At 48.3% G+C, this 21,692-nt stretch overlaps 1 protein-coding gene across 3 annotated transcripts in view; it reads left to right on the top strand.

Moving 5' to 3' along the window:
- Positions 1-21,692, top strand: part of BDP1 (BDP1 general transcription factor IIIB subunit) — a 1,449,812-nt gene that overhangs the window by 199,251 nt on the left and 1,228,869 nt on the right. For all 3 annotated transcript variants that reach the window (XM_078675286.1, XM_078675285.1, XM_078675287.1), the window contains exon 8: positions 7,699-7,753. In XM_078675286.1, the coding sequence (XP_078531412.1) occupies positions 7,699-7,753 (55 nt within the window). The remainder of the gene's footprint in view (positions 1-7,698; positions 7,754-21,692) is intronic.

Here is a 21,692-nt window from a genome sequence, read left to right as displayed (position 1 = left end):
CTGACATTCATATCGCCCACCCTCCTCCCCGGTGCCTGTCGCAGCTGTAGCATTCACTCTTTGCATGGCCATCTCTTACTGTACTATACTCCATCTCTGCCACAATGGCGAAAAACAATCTGGGGATGGAGAGGATGCCCATGCGCACTGTAGTCCGAGGGAGGAGCCACCTATCTCGTGATACTTCGAAGACTCTTCCAGGACCCCGGGTCCTCGTGTACAGTAACTTCTTCTGGGATTCTATGCCTCAGTGCCTCTATTGTCTATGTGTTTTCCTTGTTATTTGTTTTGTGGGGGTGGCGGGCGGGCCAGAGCCTTTCCTCCTCCGGGGTCTTTTTGTAGAATGGGGGTTCTTGGGCGACAGGCACACTGCATGTTGGGGTGGCTTTTTAGCTTCTTGCAGGGGTGCAGGGTGGGTGGTGTTTCCTTTCTTGTTGGGGGGTGGGTGGATGGGAAGTTTGATGTTTGTGTGTTGTGTTCTCAAGGCGATTCTATCTTGCTACAGATGTTTTTGATGTCATGCTCATTGGAAGGGGGTTGCGGCGTAGCTGTGTGGGATTGGGGTAGCGGGTTGAGGTTTATTTCGTGGAATGTTAATGGTCTGGGGGATCGTATTAAGCGGGGTGTGGTGTTGCGATGTCTACGACGTTTGTCCCCAGATATTGTTTTTCTACAGGAGACTCATTTGGTGGGCAATACCTGTCGTGCAATGAATAGGTGGGGCTATCGCCTCGCCACGCATTCGGGGTTTACCACGGGTTCTAGGGGGGTGGGTATCCTTGTTCGGGCTTCCCTCCCCCTAGCTATTGATGATGTGATCCTTGATGATCGGGGACGTTATGCCGTCCTCGTGGGTCGCTATGAGGGTCGGACCCTTTCCTTGTTTGCCGTTTATGTGCCCCCCGGTCTACAGACCTCTACCTTTTCCGATTTGGGCCGTGTGTTGTTGAACCTCCCAGATAGTACTCTCTTCATAGCAGGTGACTTTACTTCTGTGTTTTCCGGTCTACATGATCGTCACCCCCCTAGGGACACCCCTTTGGCCCAACAGTGGCTGGGTGGGTTTCTGGATACGTTCGGCCTGGTGGATTGCTGGAGGCTTATGCATCCTACTCAGCTTCAATACACTTTCCACTCTGGGGCCCATGGGAGTCTGTCTAGACTGGATTATTTCCTGATGCCTGCGGCGCAGTCGCCGGCGGTTCGTGAGATTAGACACCTGCCCCGGGGCATCTCTGATCATTCTCCGCTCTGGCTTTGTTTTGAGGTGGGAGTGGAGGCGGCGGGCCGGGTGGCTCCTATCAACCCTTGGTATCTCACCTCCCCCGAGACCCGTAATCTTTTGATTAAGTCTTTGGACAATTATTTTTTAGACAACGAGGGTTCCGTCTCCTCGGCGGTGTCCCTATGGGAGGCCTTTAAGACGGTGATTCGTGGGCAGGCCCTTTCCCTTATTACTGAATCCAAAAAGGCGAGGAATCGGGAGGTGGTGGACCTTGAGAGGGAGATTGCTGAGATAGAGGCTGACCTAGAATTGGATGTTACATCTGATAAACTCCACGCCCTGGGTCTGAAACAATTTGCTTATAAGTCTTTGGTCACAGATGCGGCTAAACTGATGTTTCGGGAGCAACAGGGTCGTTTGTATGATGTGGGGGACAAAGCGGGTAAATTACTGGCATGGTTGGATAAGAAGGAGAGGGCGAATCGTGTGGTGCCTGTGATTCAAACTTTGAACGGTGTGAGAGTGACAGACCCGGCTGGAATAGTTGAATGTTTTGCAGATTATTTTCGTGTGGTTTATACCCCTGTGTCTGAACGGGATGTTGATGACTCTCGCCTTTTGTTGCGTGATATAGCTCTGCCCAGTGTTTCCGATTTGGACCGAGTCTCTTTGGAGTCCCCTTTTACTACGGACGAGATAGCGACGGCCATTCGCTCACTCCGTTCGGGCAAAGCTTTGGGCCCGAATGGATTGCCAATTGAATTGTACAAGCTACGTCCTGACAGGGTGGCGCCCTATCTTCGTACCATGTTTTTGGAATCCCGCGAACGGGGTATTCTCCCATATGATCAGCGTCTGGCTACGATAGTTGTTATTCCCAAAGAAGGTAAACCTCGGGACCTTTGTTCGTCTTACAGGCCCATTTCCCTGTTGAATGTTGAACCCAAGGTCCTGGCTAAGCTCCTGGCTACCCGCCTCTTGACGGTCATTAGTGGCTTGGTTCATCCGGATCAATCCGGATTTATCCCGCATCGCAACACGGCTCTTAACCTACGTCGTCTCCATGGCGCTGTTGCGAGGGCGGGGCTTCTGACGGAGCCGGCCATTTTGGCTTCACTAGACGCCTCGATGGCCTTTGACACGGTAGAGTGGCCCTATCTTTGGGCGGCTCTTGAGAAATTTGGTTTTGGGCCTGAGTTTATTGGTTGGGTGAAGCTGTTATACGTTGAACCCTTGGCACAGGTAGTGGTAAACGGTCGGGTTTCTGTCCCCTTCTGTCTTGGTAGGGGGACCCGTCAGGGGTGCCCCTTGTCTCCGTTGCTTTTCGCGCTTGCCCTGGAACCGTTGGCTGCGTGGCTTCGATGGGAACCTTCACTCAAAGGGATCCGTTGGTCACCGGATTTTGAAGACCGCGTCTCGCTTTACGCGGATGATATTCTTCTGTATCTTACTTCCCCGCGTAAATCTTTAAATGTCTTATTTGACGTTCTTACTTCGTTTGGTGCTAATTCGGGTCTGGTTATTTATTGGGCTAAGTCCTGTGTGTATGTTCTTTCGGGTGTTTTGCCCCCTTTACCGGACAGGTTTCCTATCCAGGTTGTCCAATCTGGCTTCAAATATTTGGGGATCTTTATTACGCTGGACTCCTCACTCCGGTTCGAGCGTAACCTCCTTCCCCCGCTTCTTAGACTGCGACTGGATGTGGCCCGTTGGCGTAAGCTACCCCTGTCTCCTCTGGGCAGGGCTGCCCTTTTTAAAATGATGTCTTTGCCGCGATTCCTCTACGCGCTTCAAAATTCTTATGATGACATTCCCGCTACCTATTTCCGAGAGATTGAGAGTCTTCAGAGGCAGCTGGTCTGGGACGGGCGTCCACGTATTGCCCTTGCAAAACTTACCATCCCTTGGTATGACGGGGCATGGCGCTCCCCGATATCAAGAGATATTATTGGGCTGCCCAGCTGTCTGCCATTAACCACGCAATGTATTCCCCGGGTCGAGATCCGGCCTTTGAGATGGATAGACTTCAGCTGCCGGGGAGGGATTTCAATAGAGCGCTTTATTCCAGATCGGCCGGGCGCCATCTTGTGGGCCCGTCCAGGACCGCTGTCAATGTGTGGCGCGCCGCGAATGTGAGTTTGGGATGGGAGAACCGACTGACAATGGCGACTCCGCTTTATGCTTCGGAACGTTTGGGGGGTCTCTGGTCTACTAAGGGCTTTGACCGCTGGGATATGATTGGTATATGTAAGGTGGGTGACGTCTGTGTGAAGGGTGGAGTGAAGTCTTTCCAGGCCCTTAAGGCAGAATATGACTTGAGTGATAGGGAGTTTTTTCGGTATTTGCAGGTCCGGCATGCCTTGGCCTCAGTTCTGACTCCTGATGTGACCCTGCCCGAGTCCTCCCCCCTTGAGGATCGCATACTGGATGGACACCTGCCTGATAGCACTATCTCCCTTATTTACAAGAAACTGATTAATAATCGCGCTGACTTATTGGTCCGACTTAGGGAGGTTTGGGTCGGTGACGGATTGGACTTGGATGACGAGGATTGGCAGTCGGCACTCTCTTCTCCGAAAGAGGTCGCCATCCCCGCCCGTCTCCGTTTGGTTCAACTTAAGATCCTCCACCGGGTGTATGTAACTGGTCCGCGTCTGGTAGTGATGGGTTTTTCCCCGGATGGCTTATGCAAGCGTGGTTGTGGGATGAGTGCTACATTTCTGCATATTCTTTGGGAGTGCCCGGTGGTAGCAGCCTACTGGATTGATGTGCTTGCGGTGATGACTGATGTGACTGGTGTTGCCCTGCGACCTGAGGCCCGACGATGCCTGTTGAACGTGTGGGAGCCCACCGACTATTCTGTGGCCCAGACCAGATGGGCGACCTTGGGATACATGGTCGCGAAGCGGGACATTGCGCAACTTTGGGGCGCATCCCGACCGCCCGAAGTCTCGGTGTGGGAGGATAACATGGACTGGTCCATGTTCCGAGAGAAGACCGTCTATGTGGCTAGGGGCAGACCCAGGGCGTGGACGAAGATTTGGGGTCAGTGGAATGCATATCGTGGAGATATTTGTACCACTCCCTTGGTTGACACTCCCGATGTTGCCTTATCTCCCTAGGCTGACGATCCCGAAATTTTCTCATGTTGTTTTAGGATTTTCCTGCCCTCCCCGCTGACCCCCCCCCCCGGCCTTGCCGAGTCCCATTGATTTGCTTTTGTCTTCCTGATTAGTGGACTTCCCCTCCGCCTTCTGGGCTGACTTGATTAATGTGCATTCGCCTTGTTTAGAGTTCGTTGTTTTTATGATTAATACAGAAAAATGTTATGTCCTGTCCTATGCTTTGAGCAATACTTGGTATATGATATGTGCCTGGCCACAACAGTGATCGTTTGCTTCTTATGTTATGCGTTGCTATTAGCGGCCAGCCCGTGTGGTTGTGGGCCCATCTTTGTAATTTTTATTTGATTGCTCAATAAAAGTCTTTAACAAAAAAAAAAAAAAAAAGACTCTTCCAGGACAACAATGTGCAATCATCCGGACCCAACACTAGGCGGCGATCTATGCACAGATATGAATGTCAGCAGCCCTACATGCCAAGAACAGATGCATACTGGTAAGTAGCATATTCCTTATCCAGTATTGGTATCTTTCATAGATTCACATGCAACCCACCCTCCTCCCCATAGAGGCTTCTCTCTTCCATCTTAAGGAATTCTTACTTCCCATTTGTGCTTTGAAAATCTGAGGGAATCTGCCTCTACTGGGAGTATTCTAGAGGGTGCTGATTGGCTGTGTTCAACATTTGGCCCGGTTTTAAAAAAAGGACCTAGATAGGCTGTCAGTAACATGGCCTAGGAAACACTAATATATTTGTTAAATACTGCTTGATTATTTTACTGTGAGACTCCCATCTCGACGACTGGGAATGATTCAAGCATGTGAATCTATGAAAGATATCAATATTGGATAACCACAGTAACCGGTAAGTAACTTATTTTCTTCAGTCCGATGCAGCGGAACTCCTGGTCAGATACTTTTTTTCACAGATCACCCTGAAGCTCTGGAAGAAAAGTTTTTCAGCATTTATAAATTTCCTTCTGGTGCACAAACAACCACAGGATTATATCTCTGTGGCCCCCAGTACTTCAGTGGAGGGCCCTTAGAGACTTTCAGGGTGTCAGGAAGACACCAACTTCAAACTCCAGTCAAGGTCCAGTTGCTACTTTAGCTGGATACTTCAAGAAAAGGCCTCTTGTAGCTTTTTGTTTACCTGAAGCCACCCAGGAAGTCAGCCAACTGACCCTTGTAGTCCACGTCTTTCTCCTAGGTACTAGAAGAAGTAGGTCCAGTCATTCAGGGCCTTTTTCAGGTCACGGACAGCAGGTCCATTCCTCTCCTGATCGCTGATGGTCCAGAAAGTATTTTGAGGGGGTAGCTTGGGCTGCCACGTATATACCTCGCAGTTCAGCGAGTGTGTTTTTACACCTATTTCAGTCCAAGCACTGGCTGGACAGTTGCTGGGAACTAATGCAAATTAACCTTCAAAAGCTTCAGGCAGAGTATAGGTAACTTTCTAAAAGTTACATTTCCCATATGTTAACCGCATGCGCGCTGCGGCGATTTTCGCGCTATGCGGCTTTTTTCAAAAAGCCACGTTAGATGACGAGCTCAGCTCGTCATCAGCGTGCGAGCGGCGCAACTGATGACGAGCTGAGCTCGTCATCAGCGCCAAAGGGGTTAATAATCAATACGACATTAATTCAATTGGACTTTTATTAAATGTAAAACTATTTCTTTGGTGCCTGTATCGGGTACATTACAGGTCAAAATGTATAGATTAAAGTGTTTCATCTGTACTTTGACTTTTCCTATGTAACAGTTACAAACTGACAAGTGACATTGTCGTTTTGGGCTTGGTCGCTGGAGGAACATGTCACTTCTAATGTCCTACATTTCCCACTCTTACATATTATGCATCCTACCTTTTGGGCAACGCTGTACATTTAGGAGTGACTCATTTAATATTTAAAATCAGTTTTTCAAACCTTTCAAATGAGTAATTTTGATGGGTCTGTACAGAAGGTTTCAATCTGCTGCGGTCAAGCTACTCAGTGTAAAGGCATGTTTTCATTGCCTCTGTAGTGGATGGCACAATAGGTAATGCAGCCCACAAGTGGCATTTTACTTGCCATGCCATGGATGTACTTCTGCAGCATATACTATGGTCTTTTAGAAAAGTAAAATGGGGCAATCAGGTACTTTCAGCATGTTTTAGGGGTCAGCGCGCATACACTGGATAGCAGTGTCCCATTGGTAGAGTTCAAGATTACCAGTAGGTGGAGCTCCAAACAAAATAGGAAAATGGAGGCGACCACTCAAACTCGGCGACTCACTTTGCATTAACAGACATTTGGATTTGTAATCTCTTTCTGGAAACCACATTCTATATCGTTTTTTAATATTAATGTATTTAGGTTGAAAGTTCACATTTTGAAAACTGCCTTCACAGTAGGCTTCAATTAATTTTTAGAGGCCAGTTCCCTGTTTATTTTGTCACCATATTCCATTTTCATTGGCTGCAGTTGTACTCCATACCCTGCCATTATTCAGGGATAAGGTGGCTCATATGTCTATTCTTACTTTCCTAGGCCTTCTACCTCGAGCTTGGTATGCGTTTATAATCCGAATGTAGGAAAGGCTCAGAGAGTTAACTTAAATCACACTGAGGCCTTGTTAAAAATATTCCAAGGCTTTCCATTTCTGTTTGAATTGTCACCTGTCCACCCATTACTGTAACATACGAAACACCTGACTCTCTAAGTAAATGCATGCCCTTCTCACCAAGATTGACTCCATGGGTTTCAAAAAGCATCCATGTCTTGAGATCTGCTGTGGGTATCGCATGAATCAAAAGTTATGTAATCGGTCAACAATTTTAAGTCTGTATACAGACATCAATGTATCTATCTTCTCATTTGATCACACCATTCTATGATCAGTGTTTTCTGCCCATTAATCTCATACCAAGAGACATAAGAGGACTAGATGCAATAATTAGGAAACATTGCGTTCATTATTTATTGGTAAGTTCTTGAAAGATATAAGGTGCACAGCCTTCTTTGTAAGATAACATATCAGAAATGAGAGCCACGAGGATTGACTCTGCCTCTAAACTGATTAAATGATTAAGCTGAGGGCAGGTTTTTACTGGCACATGCAGAGCAAGCGCATGGTGCATGCCCTGCTGCTCAAAGCTGTGCTCAGATGTTTTGCCTTTTTTGTAGTTTGCTTTAGTTTAAAAAATGAAGGAGATGGACTTAGGAGCAATAGATAGAACTATTCTAATAGAGTGGACTTTTGATAAAACTTTTGAAAGTGTTATTCCTTTTCTATATTGATTGTTAATACCAGCCTGTTCTTGATGGGCAGAAAAATTAAAGTGCAACCTTTTTCTCCCTCATTTTGCAGAACAAGTTTAAACGTGAAGAACGAGCGAATGGATGGAGGATAGACAAAGCATTCAGTAAGCCATTTGGTACCTTAAAAGCATCGATTCACTTTGAAGGATCCTTAATGAAATAAGCTGTTTTACATGGTCATGCATTTTTCCTGTTTGCTTTTATCTGCACATATGAGATTTCTTCTTATATACTCTATTTTCTCTTCACATAATTCAGATTCTTGAATAGTTTCCGAACAAGTTCCTTTCTAATATGTGCAATTGCCTACGATGTTTCGAAATTTCGATCTTACTCCTGCATGTTGAAAAAAAGTGTATTTTTGAGTATGATACCGAGAATAGACTTCTACTCCCCTTTACTTAGACATTGAATGTAATCATTCTGACCATTTGACCAAACAATCATATCTTGTTAGCAAGAATGGAGCCAAAAGACAGAGCAGCAGAATGGGGGTAGGAGTGAATTGAAATTTGCCCATTTCCGACATCCAAGACAAAAAAATTAATGTCTCACAGGAAAGAAAAGAACATTTATCACTAATAATGTAATTTCTGTTCAATAAATATTGATTCCTAAATGAGTTTATGGACTTTCACCTTACTGTGACCTTACAATCATCTTGAGATCGAGAGAAAGAAGATTTTGTGAACTTTAAGACTCAAAACAAGTGGAAACATTTGATATTATTTTAAAGGGCGGTTTTAAATCTAAGAATTGTTAATATGAAAATAAACTATAAGAAATGGTACTATGACTTTCCCCTGAAATTATTTCATGAACTCGCCCCACAAACTATGCGTCTAACATTACAGTGCCCTCTAGTCAGTAAGAGCATTGAATTCATGCTTCCCAATCTGGTCCATTGCTCCATCTACAAATGTCCCTACAATTTCATTCTTCCTTGAACAGAAACTGCGTTTCTGCTCCCTTGCCTGCCTGTTTGCCAACGCCGAAGATGCCGCTGGGAGGACGCCCAACACACCCCTTGAGGGGCGAGGAGCCAGCACTTAGCTGACCCGAGCAGCACACCGTAAAGGTGCTTGACATCTTCCGGGACGATGGATTTGTTTCTGCTCACTTGCCTGCCTGTTTGCCGCCACCGGGTACACCACTGGGAGGACGCCAGACACACCCCTTGAGGGGGGAGGAGCCAGCACTCAGTTGACCCGTGCACCATAAAGGTGCTTGACATCTTCCGCGGCGCAGGACGCTTTTCTGCTCACTTGCCTGCCTGTTTGCCGCCACCGAGGACGCCGGTGGGAGGACGCCCGACACACCCCTTGAGGCCTGGCACATGGACTTGTTCTCTCTGAAATTTTCTTGGACTCATTACCCAGGGGAACGGAGTTGGGGACCTTTACTTGAAGACTGGTGCAGGTAAGATCCCCATTTCACATCTTACCTTGTATGAGGGCTCTGTGTGCGATCTATTGTTGCTGGCTATTTTCCTCCCTTGGCTTATAGTGGACAGTGGAAAGGGTAATTCATTCTTCTGCTGGACTTTGTTAGGGATTAGCTGAGCCTATTCTGTAGGGGCACTGAGTTGCTGTTGTTACAATGGGCAAACGTAGGCTGGCTGGACCTACCCGGAAGTAATCCGCAAACACTGTGACCACCATGGACGCTTTCCTGTAGCGAGCCTTTGGGGTCCTGGACAAGATAATTCAACTGGCCACTCAGCGATTTTCTCGATCCCCTATTCCCCCTTCCTCGCAAAGCTCTGTTACCCTTTCATGGTTAGGGTCACCAGCTTTAGCACAGGTTCCTTGCGCCAGTCAGGTAGACATAGCACAAGCTCAGACCAAGGCTGACCGCCTGTGCACATCAACCACTTCCACACTGGACTGTGTCCAGTTACCAGTGCTTCAGGAAGCATTTCAATTCCCAGTGTGGGATCAGGGATGGGGATGGGGAGGGGAACATGGGGGCCAAGAGGAAGCGCCCCCCATCGGGGGCACTGCAAATAGGCAAAAAAGTACTGGCCCACACTCTTAACTCGTCAGCACCCACTATAGAGCCCAACACAGACCTGACACACTAGCTTGACACGTTTAAGGCAGCTTTGCTATCTGTGTTGGATTCCAAACTAGACCCAATCCTACTTCGCTTATCTGCGATTTAGGATAGCCTGATCAAATTGACTGCTTCTTCACAAGGGGTTTTATACAACGCTGCCCACAGGACTTCCAACTTCAAAGGACATGTGCAATAGCTCTGGTGGGACTGGCCCGGAGCCTGCCCCACGTCTTCTCACAGGCCCATGCTGGAAGTAGCTTTGCAGCGACCGTGTCATCCCATGCCAACAGTACGCCCTGCCACAGCAGCATCAGCATTAACTAACACTAAACAACTAGCAAGGCCAGCAAACTGGGGGGGGGGGAGGCTTCCCTAATTTAGAGTCTCATCAGACTCCAGGTCCCGCAGGTAGTGGTACAAATTGTCTTCTAGATGAGATGGGGTGGGATGACTTCAGGGGACTGTAGCAACACCACTCGGGGTCGGTGCACCGTTCATCCCCCCTCCATAGTGGACCCCACTTGGAGTGATCTTGGCCAATTTTTCCACACTGGATCCGGGTACCACGGAAGACTTTGACCAATTGAAGAACAAGGTGATGCACTGGTTAAATTTGAATATTGCCCCGCGGCCGAGGGTGGAAAATCATATTAACATGGTATGCAGGACACCTTGGGTGGGCAGCTCCAGGAAAGGATGGGCAGGGGATTGTGTCATTATTAACTTTAATAATCCTTTTATCGTAGCTAGTAATTTCCGCTTAGTTGCGCACTTTAATTATAGAAGTCGGAATTCGGCCATTGTGAGATTGCCATTAGGCTATTTTTACAGGTGCTTGAATTATACATTGCCACCGTTGGGGAACCCACATGGGTGGCCTCAACAGGTGAACCACATGAACCAGAACGAGGCATCAATAGGTGTAAGCTTGTCTAACAGGTTCACGACCCTGAGCCATTAGAATCTTGTGACTGACTGTCGGCTCACAGGATCCAGCAGTCCTCCCACCACAGGAGGCGGCAAGGCCATCTGGCCCGGGCCTTCATGATTGCGAAGGGTGTAAGTTTATCTCTTGGGAAATTGCACTGCTTGCGAGCGAGATTGATGAATCTGGCTGGCTGCTTTTAGTTAAAGGTTTTGACGTAATATGCCTTCAGGAAAATTGGGCTGTCAAGAGCAGATTTCATTTGGAAGGTTATATAACTTTTTTGTACCAGCTACCCCCTCTAGGATAGGGAGAGCTATGGGGGGTCTGGTAACCTTTGTTTCATTAGCAGTGAAAGGGAGATTAGTTACATTGCCCCACACTTCACCCACCCTACAGGCAATGTTATTAATGAGTGGAACAAACAGCTCCCGCTTTTAAATTTATATAATGCAGGGGCCATTGAAACAGATGCATGTAACATCACACGTCTGGGTTCCTCCGGAGAAACTGATACTGTCCCTACCTTTATCGGGAGAGGGTGTGAGACATTTATTGATTTTATTTTTGTCTCTACACCATTTTATTATGACATCTCTGACTTTTCCATTAAGGCAAGCGTACTCAAAACCCATAACCCAGTGTGTGTTTTGACAGGATTGCCTTGGGTAATTAAAACAATTAATGTGGGTCTGGGGGTTCCCCTAAAAGCAGTGGAAGGGGGAGGAGATTGAAGTGGGGTAAAACCGTCCCGGAACAGTTACACGAGTCCCTTTTAATACAGTGCAACAGGGAATTTGCTATTTGTCTAGACAGTGAGGCTAATCCCTAGGACATTATGGAGCCCTTTGGAGGTTTGTCTGTTGCTATAGTGAACCTATTACAGGCTCCAGGTATGTGCCCACCACACTTGGGACCAAGGTGGTTCAACTCTGCGCGCTCCTAGGCTTCTAGGAAATGAAAGGAGGCCTTGGGAGCGACACCTCATGGCCCCTTGGTCGTTAAGAGCCTTTGAAGAGCCTATAAGGCTGCCCTGGCAAAGCGTACATCTGCCCTGAAAGAGGAGGCTTGGTCAGAACTGGCAGAGGCCAGTATTTTGGGTTATAGCTCTGAGTTTTTGGAGCATTATCAACAGCCCCTTTTTAGTAGGCAACACGGGCAATTTAATGGATGCCCACATCAATCAATCAATCAGTGGATTTGTAAAGCGCGCTACTCACCCTAGAGGGTGTTTAGGCCCTGGGGGGTGGGGGGGAGGGGGGGCTGCTCTGGTCAGTTGAAGAGCCAGGTCTTGAGGTTCTTAACTGAAGGTGTGCAGGGTTGAGGAGCGTCTGATGTTGACTGGGAGTTCGTTCCAGGCTTTGGCTGCGACGTAGGAGAATGCTCTTGCGTTGCCGTAGTCCAGTCTGCTGTTTATGAGAGCGTGGGTGACGGTTTTCCTGCATTCTGTGGGTATCCATTTGAAGGTCTTGCGGAGGATGCGAAGGCAGTTGAAACTGGCAGAGGTGATGGTGTTGATCTGGCGGGTCATTGTGAGGGAGGAGTCAAGGATGATGCAGAGGTTTCGTGCGTGGTCTGGAGGGGTGGGCAGACTCCCGAGGATGGAGTGCCACCAGGTGTTGTCCCAAGCGGAGGTGGAAGGTCCAAGAATGAGGACTTCCATCTTCTCCGAGTTGAGCTTCAGACAGCTGTTCTTCATCCAGGTTGCGACGTCCTTCATTCCTTCCTGGAGGCAGAGTCTGGTGTCTTTGGGGTTCTTTGTGAGGGAGAGGATGAACTGGGTGTCGGTGGCGTATGATACTATGCTGAGCCCATGCTGTCTAACAATAGCGGAAAGGGGGGCCATGTAGCTGTTGAAAAGCGTGGGGCTAAGCGATGATCCCTGGGGTACTCCGCAGTTGATCTCCGTGAGTTCGAGAGTTAGTGAGGGAGTCTGTTCCTCTGGGTTCTACCGGAGAGAAAGGACCGGATCCAGTTGAGGGCAGTTCCTCGTATCCCAGCGTCGTGGAGTCTGGCTGCGAGAGTGCGATGTGAGACGGTGTCAAAGGCTGTGGAGAGGTCTAGTAGGATGAGGGCCGCGGTGTGTCCCTGGTTGAGTAACAAGCGGATGTCATCGGTGGCAGCTAGGAGGGCGGTCTCAGTGCTGTGGTTGATGTAGAAACCGGACTTGGAAGCATCTAGGATGGAGTTTTCTTCGATGATGGCAGTCAGCTGAGTGTTAACGAGTCTCTCAGTAACTTTGGCATCAAAAGGGAGGAGAGAGGTGGGCTGGTAGTTTTTTAGGTCTGTTGGGTCGGCCGTGGGCTTTTTTAGGAGGGGTTTGATCTCTGCCCGCTTCCAGTCGTCCGGGAATATGCCGGATTCGAAGGAGGCGTGTATGGTCCGTCCCAGTTCGGGTGCGATGGCTGAAGCGGCTCTGTGGTAGATGTACAGTGGGCAGGGGTCAGTGAGGGCTCTTGAGTGGGTGTTCTTCATGGTAGTAGTGGTGTGTTTGACGGTGGCAGGATTCCAGGTTGTGATGGTCGGCTAGTGGTGGAGGGGGTGGTGTCCGGCATCTATTCGCTGAAGTTTTATATGCTTAAAGTCTCCCAGTAGACCACAACCTTGCCAGCAACGATCGGAGGTACCCTGGAAGATAGAGTGTAGTTTGTGGGGGTTAAGGCACCAATCATATAGCGTCTTGTAATGGGCTTCCCTGAGGTTCATGGATCTATTGAATTTCGCTATGTCTTTATACAGGGATTCCCATTGTTTATCCGAGGGCGGTGTCTGTAGCATGTCTCCCCAAAACACTCTATGGCGTTGAGTGCGTTGTGGTGGGAGTGCGAGTAATAAGGTATATAGAAATGAGATACATCCTTTGCCCTTAGTGCCCGTCTGGACAAATTTCTCCATTGGAAGGTAGTCTCTAGGGGCAGCTTGGCGGATCTTTGGCTGCTGGACCCAATGGATCAGTTGAGTATAGTGGAATCGTTCAGTGAATGGCAGATGGAAGTGATTCATGCAATCGTGGAAGAAGTGTAGTTTGGGGCCCTGGAAGAGGTCCAAGATCATGAGGCACCCCCCTTCCCTCCATAAGTCAAAGGATCCCTCTTGCAGAGCTGGGGAAAAATTCTTAGAAAAGTATGGGGGTATAGGGAGACGGGAATGTATTCAGTGGTAGTGTTTTGGTTACTGAATCCCACACTTGGAGGGTGGTGGAGGTAGGTACACTTAGGTAAGCGTTAAGAGGTCGATCCGTTTTATGTCGCCAAGGCACGTCCCAAATCGTTCTACCTATCACCTGTCTGTCGATATGGAGCCATAGTTTGTCAGATTCTCGTAGTGACCATTCGCTCAGTACTCTTAGTTGAGCTGCCCTATAGTAGGTTAGGAAATACGGTAGGGCCAGACCCCCCTCCCACATGGCCTCGTTAATAGGTGATAAGAGAGCCGTCCACACTTTTGTAGCCAAATACATTTGAGCACCATGGTTTTTAGCTCATGAAAGAGTGTCTTGTCTGGTTGGATGGGGAGGCCCTGGAAGAGGTAAAGGAGATGTGGCAATATGTTCATTTTAATTGCATTGATCCTACCCATCCATGAAATGTAGGCTGTGCTCCATTTTTGCAGTCAGCTTTTAGGCATTTAATAAGGGGTGTAAAGTTGGCCTTGTATAGGTCTGCAAGTTTGGGAGTGATTTGGATCCCTAGGTATGTGATGGCTTTACGGGCCCATTGGAAGGGGGATGTCTCCTCCAGATTCTGTTGCATTGCCGAGGGCAGAGTGACGTTCAGAATGAATGATTTAGAGAGATTGACTTTGAAGCCACATACATCCTCAAATTGCTCAGGTTCCTGACTAATGACAGGAAAGGAGGTGGTTGGGTTGGTGACTGGCAGAAGGATGTCATCCTATATTAAGGCGATCTTCTGATCATCTGTTCCGAAGTGGATCCCACAGATATGTGGATTGGTGCGGATCCGGGCCGCAAAGGTGCGATACTAAGAGCAAAAAGCAATGGTGATAGGGGGCAGCCCTGTCTGGTCCCTCGCTCTAAGTTGAAAAAGTTTGAGGCTACCCCATTCACCACCACGCGGGATCTAGGGGCACTAAACTTGGCTCGGATCATCCCTATGGAGGCATCGCAGAAGCCGAATCGGCGCAGAGAAAGCTCCAGGAAGGTCCAATCAACTCGATCAAAAGCTTTCTCGGCGTCGAGCGCCAGTAGTGCGGCCAGGATCTTCTTCTTTTGGGACATATCTATTAGATGGAAGATGCGCCCAAGGTTGCCGTGGGTCTGCCGCTCCTTTATGAACCCTGACTGGTCGGGATGAATGAGATCAGGGAGAAATTTCTCAAGCCGGGTGGCTAGAATTTTGGAATATAATTTGGCATCTAGGTTAAGGAAGGCGATGGGACGATATGATGAGCATTTCTGGGGGTCTTTCCCGGGTTTCAGGATAATAGAGATCAGGGCTTCGCCCATGGATGACGTCCCTGCCTGTCGGGATCCGATGCCGTTAAACAGTGTGGTAAGGTGAAGACCCAAGTCAGCTGAAAAGGTGCGATAAAATTGGGCTTTAAAGCCATCAGGCCCTGGTGCTTTGTGACGTTTCAGGGAGTCAATTGCAGCTTGGACCTCCTCCAAGGTAATACTCCCTCCAGGACTCTCATTAGCGGAGGTTGAAAGTTGGGGCAAGTCAAGGACAGTTACATACTGTTTCCTCGGGTTCCCTGAGAGTATCGGCTCGGTAAAGGTTTTGGTAAAAGTCATGAACCACCTGAGCTTTCTCGTCATCACCAACGTAGGTCGTGCCTTGGCCGTCTATGATTTGTTTTGCGTATTCTTTCTCTTGCTTGGCCCGCAGTTGCTTGGCCCTGGATCCTATTCGTATAAATTGCATTTAGTTTGCTTTGAGGGCCGTGACTTTTCTCAGTGACTGGGCCGAGGGAGTGGTTTTGTGCTGCCCTTCCACTGCTACCAGCTCGCGCTCTAGTTCTAGGTGTTCTTTAGTTTGGAGTCTTCTGAGGGAGGAAGCCAGAGAAATGCAGTGACCTTGTATATGCGCCTTAAACGCGTCCCAATTATTCGCTAGGGATGTGTCAGCTGGGTCATTGAGAAGGAAGAAGTCTTTAATCGATTTGCGCAGATCATCTCTTTGTAGGCGATCCCTACATAGGAACTCCGGGAAATACCATCTCACAAGTTTAGAGCGTGGGGCAGGCCAGTCTAAAAGGCAAGTCAAAGGAGCGTGGTCGGAGATGGCAATGGGAAGAATAAGGCAGGTCATAACTGCATAGGTGAGTGATTGGCTGAGAAACATATGATCAATGCAGGAGTATGATTTGTGTACATGAGAGAAGAAGGAAAAATCTTTCGTTGTCGGGTTAAGGTGGCGCCAAATGTCCACTAGGCCTAGCTGTTGGATTCTTTGCTTAAGTGGTGTGGGAAATGTACTCCCTCCAGCTCTTTGGGCATGTGACGTATCTAGTTGAGGGTCCCAGACGAGGTTGAAGTCCCCCATAATAATCAGGTCTCACTCTGCAAAACCCATTAAGGAATCTAAAAAGGAGGAGAGGAAGTAAGTTTGCCCAGTATTGGGCACATAGACAGAAGCAATTTTACAAAGCCTGCCCATCCTCGACCCTCTAACCATGATGTATCTGCCTTCCCTGTCCTTTTGTGTAGTCTTGTGTACAAAATGGGTGGGGGAATGCAATATCAAGGCGACCCCATTGCGCTTTTTGGTGCTGGTGGCTTGGAAGATCTGGGGTTAGTGTCTATGCTTGAGTCTGCTTTCTTCCGCTCGTTTTATGTGTGATTGTTAGATTGCCACAACCAGTGGCCCCTGATCGCCGATGTATTTCCAAAACTTGTGTCTCTTGTTAGGGGAGTTGAGGCCCCTGACATTCCATGATAAGAGCTTAAATCCCTTCCCCCTGCAGAAGTTGGTCCAGCTAATGACAGCTCCTCTTTTCATCCCCCATTTTTCCCCTTCTGCCCCCTATCTTGCCATCCCCGGCTAGAGCACCTATAATGGAAAAAACAAAAACAGTAAAGAACCGAACGTGAGTTAAAGTAATCGCAAACCTTAAGGTCTGCATTGTTGGATGTCCTTAGGGGCAGGACCATTCGCGCACCGAGTAGTCCGATGAATGCGTCGGATGACCCTTGTTGTGTTTTCCCATGATTAGGAATAGGTTCAAAGTGTCACCATTAGTGGGAGCCCCGACGAGGTTCTTTTATTACTGAGGTGTGAGTGTCCATTTTCCTCGTGAAACTGAGATCTTTACGGTGGTCATTTGAACCCACCAAACGCAGGGCGGTCAGGGTTTTTTTGTGCTAGAGGCCGGTATCTTCTGCCACTCTCCGACTGCTTCTTTGCCTCTTGCCTGTTTCCCGGCATCTCCTGGAGGGGTTGGGCATTCCCTCGGCGGTGTACTGGCAAGGCCAAGTAGGGCTGTAGCCCCTTCGACTTCGGTGAAATGGCGGTGCTTATTGTTGAGAGTAAAAGCGAGCCCAAAGGGGTATGTCCCTCTATATTTAATTTGCTCTTCTTGAAGTGCGGTGGTAATGAGACTGAACTGTTCTCGTCTAATCAGTGTGGCTTGGGCAACGTCTTGAAACAATGCACACGATCCTCCTTGGTATTCGATCAATTCTCGTCCCCTGGCCCTGCGAAGTACCAATTCCTTTGTCTTAAAGGAGGCAAGCTTGGCTAGAATGTCCCGAGGTCGTTGGTGTTTCCCTTTTTGAGCAGGACCAACTCTGTGGACGCCCTCCAACTGGACTAGCGGGCCATCGGTTCCTATGATGCTAGTGAAGAGACCCACGATGAACTGCTCCAGGTCGGTCCCCTCCCGCCCTTCGTCCATGCCGCGCACTCTGATGTTCTCCCGCCGAGAGCGATTCTCCAGGTCTTCATATTTGAGCAACGCGGAGTTCAATTGCGCTGTGAGGGCTTCGGTGCCTTCTTCGAGGAGTTGGATTCGATCCTCAAGATTCTGACATTCCGCTTCCAGGCCAAGAGTGCGGGTCACCACTGAGTCCATGTCGGTGCGTAGTTCTCACATTTTTTAGGCCATGTCAGATTTGAAGGCATGTAGAGAAACGCTGATGTCCGCTTTAATGTCGTAGCGAGCTCTCTTTTAAAGTCCCTAAGCGTGGCCAGGAGATCATCACGGGTCAGCACCATATTCTCCTTTGGCTGTTTATGTCCTAGTTCTTATCCGTCTCCCGTATTACAATTTTCAAAGTAGCTTGAAACCTTGTTGGCTTGTGATATTTTGGGAGGCATATGGGTAATTCCTGGGGCCAAGCCACACGTTGTTGCGCTTGTGTGTTCCCCCTCTCCCTCGGCTGTGGGGACTAGGCTTGTGGTTCTCAAGTGGCACTGTAGGTCAGGCTATCATTCCTGTCGCGGAGCACGCTCATCAGAGCCTCTGGGTAGTGTCCTGCGAGTGACCGCGGCCTATTGTATACCCCCCGGGCGCCTTATGAGCTTGAGATATAAGGGATTAAGCCGCCATCTTAAGGTCAGACAGCGAGGTCAGGCAGGCCTTTTCTGGGGGCTTCTCTTTTCGCTTCAGTATCCCAGCCTTCAGCCCCGTTGCTAGTGGTCCCATCAGGCTAGGACACCGTAGATAGGGAGGCAGGAGTCTCTTGACAGCTAAGTGGGAACCCCCCGACCTTCAGGGGTATCGCACCTGCTCTCACCTCTCGTTGTAGCTGTAGCAGTTACGGCAGTCAGGGGCACCACAGAGGAACTCATTATGGTGTAATTGAAAGGTAGCCTGTGCCTCATCACAATTGTTTCTCCGTGACGTCCTCAGTCGCATCGGTCGGCTCTGCTGCATGGGCCTTTACTCGGGGCCTTCATGCCAAGCTGGCCGCCATTTTATGCTCGCCGTCACATTTCTTGCATAAACAACATTACCACAGATTTTTCACCCTCTAATGCTGCAATCCGCCCCACCAGCGCTGCGGCACTAAGGGGGAGATCACAGCGCCAAGATCTGCTCCAGTGCCGAGGATCGCGCTCCGGCCCCCAGCAGCGTCTTAACAGCGGGCCCAGCCGCCATGTTCTCCGCGCAGCCACGCTCTGGCTCGATCGCGACTACGGGACCAAAGCACCCCGGGCTCTTTTATATCTTCAAAATGCTCCCCACGCTTTTCGCGTGTGTTTCTTTTGTCGGCCCTTCGTTTTCAAGGGCTAGAAGTCTCGATGGCAGCATTAAAGTAGACTTCGGTGGGGGAGCCGAAAGAAATCACATCCAAGTGGCCACGATGGCTGGCCACGCCCCGTCAATAGATTTCTTAAGGACATTATTCACCTCTTTCCTCCTATTCCTTTCGTAATGCCGCAGTGGGACTTGTATCTGGTTTTAACATACCTTATGTGTGCTCCTCTCAAGCCATTACATAATTGTCCTCTCAGACTCTTGACTCTCAAGACTGCTTTTCTGGTGGTCATCACCTCTGCCCGTAGGGTGACTGAGCTTCTGGCTCTTTCTTCTAAACCTCCTTTCCTTGCTGTTCACCCTTACAAGGTTGTCTTTCGAACTCGACCTTCTTTTCTTTCCAAAGTGGTTACCTCTTTCCACATAGGACAGACCATCACATTGCCGACCTTCTTCCCGCCCCAGCATCCTTCTAAAGAGGAGGAGAGGCTCCACCGTCTGGATCCAAAACATGGGCTCACACTTTACCGGGATCCCATAAAACAATTCCGGGTGGATGATCAGTTCTTTGTTGGCTACATGGGCGCCACGAAAGGTCGGGTCGTGCAAAAATGAACCATCTCTCCATGGGTCGTCCTTTGCATTAAAATTTGTTATTCCTTGGCGAAAATGGAACCTCAAGTAGGGTTGCGCACCCATTCCACCAGGGCGACGACAGCACTACTGCTTTGGGACGTGGAGTTCCCCTTCATGACATCTGCCAGACGGCACATGGGCTTAATTGCACATGTTCACCAAATATTACTGCCTAGACATCCAAGTCCGTAGAGACAGCTTCTTTGGCCGCTCAGTTCTTCAGGTCTTCCTGGTGTGAGCTTGGTTCGCAGACCCACCTCCGGGGTTGGTATTGCTGGGGTATCTATTCTAAGGTAAGGAATCCATAACTAATAGTCTCTTTCAGATGAACAAGTTACTTACCTTCGGTAACAATATATCTGTAAGAGACATATATTAGTTATTGATTCCTTACTGCAACACCCATCCTCCCCGTTCTGGCGAACTGATTTCTAGAGTACGAGACTCCCTTTCAGGGCCCGAGTGTTGTGCACCAGTGGTCAGTGTCTTGCATGGCTCTGCTTTTCTGGCGTGAAATGGCGTGTAAAGAACTGACGTCGGGGTGCAGGGGTGGCGTCTAAGATACCGCGATGTCATTCTGGCGATCACGACGCCAATGACGAACGCACGTCGACCGACGCCACCTACCGACGTGCAGGGGTACTGCTAAAGAAAAATTCTTCGGATCCAGTCTGACGCCTAGGGGTAATTCTAAGATGAGGAATCCATAAATAATATAGGTCTCTTACAGACATATCGTTGCCAAAGGTAAGAAACTTGTAATCTCCAATGTCCCTGATTTAACGGTCGCCTCTCCTGTTCCAGTGCCTTGGTCAGACCACTATTTTGTACCTTTTAAGGTACAAAAGACAGGAAACGAATCTAGAAATATAACACGGAAAAATGAGGTGTTGAAAAGACGCTGGGATAAGATTAACCCAGACAATTGGGGGAATAAACTGACAGAGGCAGCAAATCCACAATTGGAAATACCAGGGTCAGTTGAAGAAGTCTACTCTCAATGGGAATCCTGGATTACACACTCACTAGATATAGTAGCACCTAAGACCATTCACAAACATAGAATTAGACCTAGAGCAGATGGATGGTTTAACTCCCACCTATTGGAACAAAAAAAGGAGTGTAAAAAGATCGAAAGAGATTGGAGAAAGTGTTATAATCCCAAACTCAAAACAAAACATAAAGTGGCCATTAGGAAGTATCATGATAACATCAAAATGAGCCAAGCTTAAGTTTTTTGTGGAGAAAATTAGGGAGGCACAGAACTCTACCAGAGAACTGTTTTCAATAATCAAGACCTCCAATTCACCTCACGACAATAGCCCTTCCGAATCAAAACACCATAGCCTCATACTTCCTCTCGAAGGTGACGGATATTTACAGTGACTTTAGAACAGACAATGACCACCTAATAGAGAAGGAGGAAGAACTTGTAGGGGTACCTTTACAACAGGTCATCACTAACTTTCCAAACATGGAACAAAAGGACCTTGAATCCCTACTAGACATAGTGAAGTCGGGCTCACCTTTGGACCCAGCACCCCCCCCCCCCCCATATTCTCAAAACAGTAGCACCGATTGTGGTAGCCACTCTTAGAAAGATTATGAATCAACCTCTAAACACTGGTATAGTTCCAGTGGCGTGGAAACATGCTGTGATAAAACCCTTACTTAAAAAAGCTAATACCCCCCTCCCCTGAATTTCTCCCCTTGCCTGCTGTTTCCCATACGTATTTGTGCTTATTGTTTATCTCGACCTTACAAGTAACTATGTTACCATGCTCTAATAACTGTGTAACCTTTGTAACTATTTAACCTGTAACTGTGATCTGATTCTCATGTAAAGCGCTCTGATACCTCCGGGTCTAGCCAGCGCTATATAAAACCTTTAAAATAAAAATGCGGACCAATCATTACCAGAAAATTACCGCCCTATCTCCTTACTGCCATATGCTGGCAAGTTACTGGAAACACATGTTAATAGGAGCTTGACAGAATTCCTGGAGACCAACCACTGTCTCCACCACTCACAGATGGGGTTAAGGACACAACATAGCTCCGAATCTGCTCTGTTAGTAGTGGTGGAAGAGTTAAAACAGTCATTAGAAATAGGAAAACCTGCAGCACTGCACCTATTAGATTTGAGCGCAGCCTTCGATATGGTAAATCACCGCATATTGTGTAGAAGGCTCTCAGATAAGGGAATAAAAGGTGTGGCACTTAAGTGGCTAACCTCATTCCTGGACGGACGCTCATTCCAA

This window comes from Lissotriton helveticus, chromosome 2_1 (assembly GCF_964261635.1).
Source record: "Lissotriton helveticus chromosome 2_1, aLisHel1.1, whole genome shotgun sequence".
Lineage (NCBI taxonomy): Eukaryota > Metazoa > Chordata > Amphibia > Caudata > Salamandridae > Lissotriton > Lissotriton helveticus.
Note: the sequence above shows the minus strand (reverse complement) of the source record. Positions and strands in the feature narration are given on the sequence as shown.